The sequence below is a fragment of the Schistocerca cancellata genome, chromosome 3 (assembly GCF_023864275.1).
Source record: "Schistocerca cancellata isolate TAMUIC-IGC-003103 chromosome 3, iqSchCanc2.1, whole genome shotgun sequence".
Lineage (NCBI taxonomy): Eukaryota > Metazoa > Arthropoda > Insecta > Orthoptera > Acrididae > Schistocerca > Schistocerca cancellata.
Window position 1 is genome coordinate 641244234 of NC_064628.1, and position 7839 is coordinate 641252072.

Consider the following 7839-nt stretch of genomic DNA (forward strand, 5'->3'; position numbering starts at 1 on the left):
ACGTTTGAGTTCAGCTACTTATGCAATAAGGGTCATTGCAAATTTTGGTGATAAACATCTTAGTAAATTAGCTTACTACGCCTATTTTCACTCATTGCTTTCATATGGCATCATATTTTGGGGTAATTCATCACTGAGGAATAAAGTATTTATTGCACAAAAGCGTGTAATCAGAATAATAGCTGGAGTCCACCCAAGATCATCCTGCAGACATTTATTTAAGGATCTAGGGATATTCACAGTAGCTTCTCAGTATATATACTCTCTTATGAAATTTGTTATCAACAACCAAACCCAATTCAAAAGTAATAGCAGTGTGCATAACTACAATACTAGGAGAAAGGACGATCTTCACTATTCAAGATTAAATCTAACTTTGGCACAGAAAGGGGTGAATTATACTGGCACTAAAGTCTTTGGTCACTTACCAAATAGTATCAAAAGTCTGACAGATAACCAACAAGTATTTAAGAAGAAATTAAAAGAATTTCTGAATGACAACTCCTTCTACTCCATAGAGGAATTTTTAGATATAAATTAAGAAAAAAAAATTATTAAAAAAAAATAAAAAATAAAAAAAAATAAATAAATAAAAATAAAAAAACACACAAAAAAAATAAAGTTGTTATATTAACTTAAGTATGTTGTTAAATTAACCTAATTATGTCATGTATTGGAAAATTCGACTCGTTCCACATCATTACGAAATATCGTATTCATGATCCATGGAACTAGTATTAATCTAATCTAATCTAATCTAATCAGGTTAATGGCTCAGTGGCTCCTTCCGCTCTGAAAATACTTGATCCTGTTCTCCATTGTGGGGTGCATCTGGCTATTGGTGCCTTTCACACTAGTCCCATTGACAGTCTCCTCACAGAAGTGAGGATTCCCCTTCTACAAATATGATGAAGCCAACTCCTGGTTTCTTATGCAATTGCCATTCACAGATTCCTTGACCATCCCATTGTCTGTCCTCTTTGCAAGTGAGGGACAGCTCCCTCCTGTTCACTGCCTATGGTTTGGATTGCCAGTTGGCTCACTTCCCTCTGTCAGGATTTCCATCTCCATCCACTGAAATGTGCGCCATTTATTTCCCTCTCACACACCTCCTTGGATGGATTAGGATCAACCTATTCCAGTTTCCTAAGGTCTCTGTTGCCCTTACGGTCTTCCGGCATTTTGTACATTCCATCCTTGCAGAGTTCCAGGGTGCTACCATCTTCTACACTTATGGTTCTAAGATGATAGATAAAGCAGGATATGCTTTCATCTCTCCTACTGGCTTAAAACACAATTTATTGCTGGAATCATGTCGTAAGTTCACAGCGGAGCTGTTATCCATTACCAAGGCCCTCCATTTTGTTACTCAGGCCTCCCTCCACAGTTTTTAATATTTACTGACACATTTAGGAGCCTGCTGCTCTCATCATCCTTTGGTCTCTGCTTTCCATGACCTTCTGTCCTTCCTTGTCTGTGCCACCTGCTCAGTTGTCTTTCTCTGAGTCCCAAGTCATGTGGGTATCTCAGGGAATGAACGGGCTGACTGTTTGGCTAGATAAGCTGATATTCACACTCCATTCCCTTTCGTGACCCCAGCTGTGGATATGCAGATCTATGTCAAATCTCTCTTTGCATGGAAACTGGAATGACACCTGGATCACTACTGCCTTCAGTAATAAACCCCACACAACCGAGGAGACTGTTGCGCTTTGGTGCTAATCCTCCTCCTCCTCTCGGAAGGAGTCCACTACTGCACTTTGGTACTCTTCCTTCCACTTTTCTCAGAAGGAGTCCGCTGCTTTATGCTGTCTATGCATTGGTTATACCAAGTTCACCCATTGTGTTCTCCTGTGTAATGAACCACTGCCACAATATGGTTGTGGAGGCAGACTGAGAATATCCCACATATTGATAGAATGTCCCCTTCATATTAAGTATTGTCTTCCTTGATTTTAATATTATCAGACAATTCACGGATGATTGAATAGTCCTCAGTTTCCTCTGTGAAAGTGGTTATTTCCAGATATAAGGTTTTGCTTCACTCCTGGAACAGAGGCAATGTGGTTGTGGTTGGGGCTTTCACGTTTTCTCAATCTGGGACCCAGTGACCACTCCTCCATGGAAAGCTCGCACTTTTTTTTCTGTTTTTAGATTTGGTCTAACCTTTTATGCCTTTTACTGTGTGTATTTTAACTTCCTTGTTTTATAGTTTGACTCCCCTGACTGGATCCATCCACGTTTAGCTGACCCTCTTTCTTCTGTGAGTAACTTTGAAATTGCTGGACTGATGATCTCGCCATTTGGCTCCATAAACCCTCTCAGTCAATCAATCAGTCTCAAAATTTCTCAGGGGAAAATGCTAAAATGTGTCTGGAAATCAGGGAAATATCAGGGAATTTTGCTTAGGGAAACTTGTAGCAACCCTGGAACCTTACACCTGGTGGGATCATTAATTTTGTCACACATTTTAAAACCACAAAAATTACTGTTTGTGCTTGTTTTTAACTTAATACTGATACCAACAGTTAGGAAAGTCTTAGAGGCTGCTGTAGGTTGGGGTAGAATTGTGGGGCTTGACAGGTCGAAACATTCTTTACATTTAGAATAACCCTCATAATGTAATGATCTCAGCTAAGAAGAAAGGGAAACAGTCTGAAATTAATATCATGGCCCACTTGGGTTTACATTATAGACAGTTATAGTTTAATGACAAAATCTCAAAGGAAGACGAACTAGAATCAGAAGAAAAAAGTGTTGATAAGACAGCAATTACAAAATTATAAAAGTGTGAAAAACCAAAATACATGTGTCTTGGATGGAATAAATTCATACCTACTGAAATATGCCAGTAAATCTGTAAACTAAGATTGTTGTACCTACTTCATATATGTGGGCAACACTGCAAAATTCCTGATTCCTGGAGAAAAACTCTGGTGAAATCTTTACTTGAGAAGGTCATATAAGTATGACAATGAACTATAGAGAGGCAAGTCTATTAAATGACACATACATATGGAACATAATCAATGAAAGATTACATTCTATATCAGAAACTTTGTTACTTGAACAGTTTGTGTTTAGAAAGGATCAGTCATGGATAGATAGAATATTTTCTGTGAAAATACTTGATATCCTTGAACACAGGATGGAGTGGGAAATCAAGACTTCGAAGGGCAGGCCCACAGTTGCCATTATTTGTCACAATTCATATTTATTTTTAATAAACATAATACTTTTAACAAAACGCATGAGCAATACATGCCAATTTAAATGTGCTCTGGAACTCACCACTTAAGATTAACCTATTATTAAAATCAGTGGACAATAACGGAATTAAAAAAAAAAAATCTGATAATATAAAAAAATTATCAGACTATCTCATGCCTGACGGCTGTAACTTTACAGTTCATATTTAATGATAGTTAAATAAAGATTTCTGTAAAACATATTCCCCAAGCCATCAACAGACAGTCTTGGCATTGAGGTGAGTAGAGACAAATCGCCGTAACAAATTATTTAAATCTGAACAAGTGGAACGATAGACAGATTTTCTTCAAAAATGAAACAATATTACATGACATAAGGTGATATTATATTAAAACAAACACGTTTGTGTGTGTGTGTGTGTGTGTGTGTGTGTGTGTGTGTGTGTGTGTGTGTGTGTGCGCGCGCGCGCGCGCGCGCGCGCGTGAGCGTGTGTGCGTGTGTCTTATTGTTGACAAAGGCACTGGCCAAAAGCATTAAGTGTGAAAGTCTTGTTGTTGTGCGTATCTGCGACTCAGCATCTCCACTGTATGATCCGTAACAATTATCCTTTTCATAATATTGTTACATCCATGCTGGATCTTCCATTGTTTGATTTAAGTTAAGGGATTAATATGCTGGTGGCCATTAAAATTGCAAAACTATGAAGCCGAATGCAGCAGTCATCAAGTTGGCATGAAGTATCTTGCATGCTTGGATATGCAAATAATTAGCATTCTTTGCGCAAACCACACAAGGTAGGTAGGGGTAATTCCATCTACATTCTGTGTATGAGGAACGATTACACAGTGGATTTTTCATTCGGAAGTTACTTTTTAATGTTGTGTGTTACTGAAATCATGTTATGCATCATGTAAGAAGGAGAAACATCTATCAGTATATATCACAATTCAGCAGTGACAGGAGTGTGACCTATCGGGACCACAGTTCATCATTCCACAATATTGTTGCTCACATTGGTCAGGATGCCATGTTTGTCCACACAGACAGTGCCACAACACTTGGACCTTATTTATTTATTTACATAGTTTACACTCACATTGGAGCACTAAAATCAAACATAATACAAAAGAGTCTACAATGATTAAGTTTAGGTCTTAGTAGTTAGCAATTTCTTCGTTTCCCAAAATTTCTTCATTCGCTGTGATCTGGCTACTCGTTCTTCTGCAGATAAGATGTACTTCTTCCGTTCTGATGGTTTGAATATCAGCCATATGTATTTGTTCTTCAGTAGCTGTCTCTTCTCTGCGTTGAATTTGGTGTGTGGTGATGTTCAATTCATCCAGATCACTTTATACTTCTTTAAACCAGATGTTTTTGGTTTTACTGTTCCAGAAGTAGTCAAAAAGTTACTTCAGGATTCTAGTATTTGGTAGGCGAGATATATGGCCGAAAAATGCAATCCTTCTTTTCCGCATTGTATCAATAATGGATTCACTTTCTTTATACCGGTACACTACTGAATTGGGCAAAAGTCTCTACTGCCCATTAACTTGATGTTTTTTACTGATAATTGTTTGGAGTATTCTATCAGTTTTCTTCAGTATGTCAGTTGTTGCTTGAGTATTTAGTTTGAATAGTGTTTCACTTGCATATGTTGCCTCCGGTTTAACGACGGAGGAGTAATGCCGAAATGTAGCATTTATTGAGAGAGATCGTTTTTCGTAAGTTGGTCATGTGGTTCGCTGCACTCACTATAGTTTTAATGTTCTACTATCTATTGATGCTCTTTCATTAGCATTCCAGGTAATAATCTCACCAAGACATTTAAACTTTTTTACTACTTTAATTTTTTGATCATTATGGAGTATGATATGGGATGTGTCAACTGGGAAGCTGGGCATCATTTCTGTTTTCTCAAACGAAATTTGCAATCCACCCTTTGCCGCTAATCGTTTTAGTTGTTCTATCTGAAACTTTGCTTCATCAATATTGTTTGCTAACAGCGCCGAATCATCTGCAAATGCAAGGCAGTTAAGTCAAATCTTTCTTCCAGTATTAACAGATGGTGGGCATACCTTGTTCCATTCACACATGATTTTCTCCAGCACACAATTGAACAATAATGGAGACAATCCGTCGCCTTTTCGAAGGGCAGTATGAATCTCTAGCTTTGGTATTTCGAAGGGTGACTGCAACAAGATTGACAAGTTTCTGATGTAAACCAAATTCTTTAAGAATTGACAGTAGAGATACATGATCAATACTATCGTAGGCTTTTTTAAAAATCAACAAAGGTGATCACTAGCTTCTTGTTCCTGACTCTTTGATGTTTCATTATCCATTTTAAATTCCTAGGAATGATTGTAGATGAAAGGCTTCCTTGGAAGCACTATGTTCAAGATCTTGTGCAAAAGCTGAATGTTCAAGATCTTGTGTAAAAGCTGAATGCTGCTGCTATCTTTACTATAAGAATGATATTGGCTGTATCTGATGCTGAAACACAAAGGCTTGTTTACTTTTCTGACTTCCACTCTTTTATCTCATGTGATGTTGTTTTTAGTTACATCTCTCTGCACTCAGCAAAAATATTCTTAGTTCAGAAAAAGGCAGTGAGACTGATCCGTGGTGTCGCTTCATGCCCTTTATGTAAACTATTGTTCTGGTGTCTTCGAGTTCCAATCTACCCTCCTTGTATGTATATTCCGCTGTGGGATTTGTTGTTGATATTATGAGTAATTCAGAACAAGCTACAAATTAAGTGACACTAGACGAAAAAATAATATTCACATGGATAACACTTTCTTAAGCATTGTACGGAAAGGCTTGTGTTATTCAGCAAGTTTCATTTTCATCAGGCTTCCAGCAGAACTGAAAAAACTGAGTGATAAATCCCAAGTACTCAAATCCAAGTCGAAAGGTTCCCCTGGGGCACATCCCTTCAATCCTCTACAGGAGTCCCTTGCAGTAGTTGAGAACTTTTCTCTGTAATGTGTTATTTAGCAATATATGCTCTCACAATTTTTTTGTGTTTTATCAATTCTTTTGTGTATAAATTTTCTAATGAGCATTATATAAACTATCTATTGACACATTCAGTGACCAGGTAGCTGTTGCTGGCATGGTCCTACACAACATACATATAACTATGAAAAATTTGAAATAATTTGAATCCGGTTGATACATGCCACTCATTTTCTAGGTTACCTGGACTCTTTATCACGGAGGCGACAGTGGATAGCATCAGCACATTTGACTCAGCTGTCTTGGATCTCAGCAGTTTCACGTGCAAGTCAGCGTTCAACAACTGTGTATTCTAGTTGCTCGACTTGTCGTAAACCTCTACAACGTGCGGGCTGGCTTTGTGATCGTTGTGGACGACGACCTGCAGCATGTGCAGTCTGCCATAGAACAGTCCGTGGATTGTATGCGTGGTGCCAAGGCTGTGCACACGGTGGTCACATCATGCCTTGCTTGCAACAGTGGTGGGAAAATGATGATCGTCGTGAATGCCCTGCTGGTTGTGGGCATATTTGTCAGTATAACTGAATATTAAATATTGTAAGTAAATTAAGCACTAAAGAGTTTTTTGTTAATTTTTTTGTATAGTGGTAAACAACAAATGAACTTGTTGACAAGTCCGCAGCACATTAATGTTACTATTAAATTTAACTTGAATTACTGCATCCAACAAGCTCTTTTACTATTCATGCTGTGTGTGCATAGTGCCTCAGCCCCCTTTCCAATAAAACACACACACACACACACCCAGAGAGAGAGGGAGAGAGAGAGAGGGGGGGGAGGGAGAGGGGGGGGGGAGGAAAGAGTGTTTAATCTGTGATTTTGTTTGCAGAAGTTATAACGATAAATTTTGTCATTATTAAGCTATTACTTTAGAGGATCCTGCAGGCAGAGATCATTATCAGACAAACTGAAATCATGACAATTTATACAGGTATTAGCCGGTAGAAGGCTAGTATCCTTCCTAACTTTTAACCACATAGAAGTTTTGTTGACAAAAATAATATTAAGTTTGCTTTCCTTGTTGTGTGGCTGTTTTAAGTTGCATTCAAGGTGCTGAACTGAATTTGTAAAATTATTGTTGAAAATTGTAATGATTATTATTTACTGTAACTATCCTACTACACCACCTATGAGCTGTGATGATGTACAGGGTTATTACAAATGATTGAAGTGATTTCACAGCTCTACAATAACTTTATTATTTGAGATATTTTCACAATGCTTTGCACACACATACAAAAGCTCAAAAAGTTTTTTTAGGCATTCACAAATGTTCGATATGTGCCCCTTTAGTGATTCGGCAGACATCAAGCCTATAATCAAGTTCCTCCCACACTCAGCGCAGCATGCCCCCATCAATGAGTTCGAAAGCATCGTTGATGCGAGCTTGCAGTTCTGGCACATTTCTTGGTAGAGGAGGTTTAAACACTGAATCTTTCACATAACCCCACAGAAAGAAATCGCATGGGGTTAAGTCGGGAGAGCGTGGAGGCCATGACATTAATTGCTGATCATGCTCTCCACCACGACCGATCCATTGGTTTTCCAATCTCCTGTTTAAGAAATGTCGAACATCATGATGGAAGTGCGGTGAAGCACCATCCTGTT

The 7839-nt window shown here is 38.2% G+C and overlaps 1 protein-coding gene across 1 annotated transcript in view; it reads left to right on the forward strand.

Annotated features, from left to right (window-relative positions):
* The window catches only part of LOC126175590 (GATOR complex protein WDR24), a 117146-nt gene extending 110141 nt beyond the window's left edge, over positions 1-7005 (forward strand). Inside the window, exon 13 of the mRNA XM_049922452.1 lies at positions 6410-7005. Within this exon, the coding sequence (XP_049778409.1) occupies positions 6410-6756 (347 nt within the window). The 3' untranslated portion in view covers positions 6757-7005. The remainder of the gene's footprint in view (positions 1-6409) is intronic.
* Positions 7006-7839: the final 834 nt, after the last annotated feature.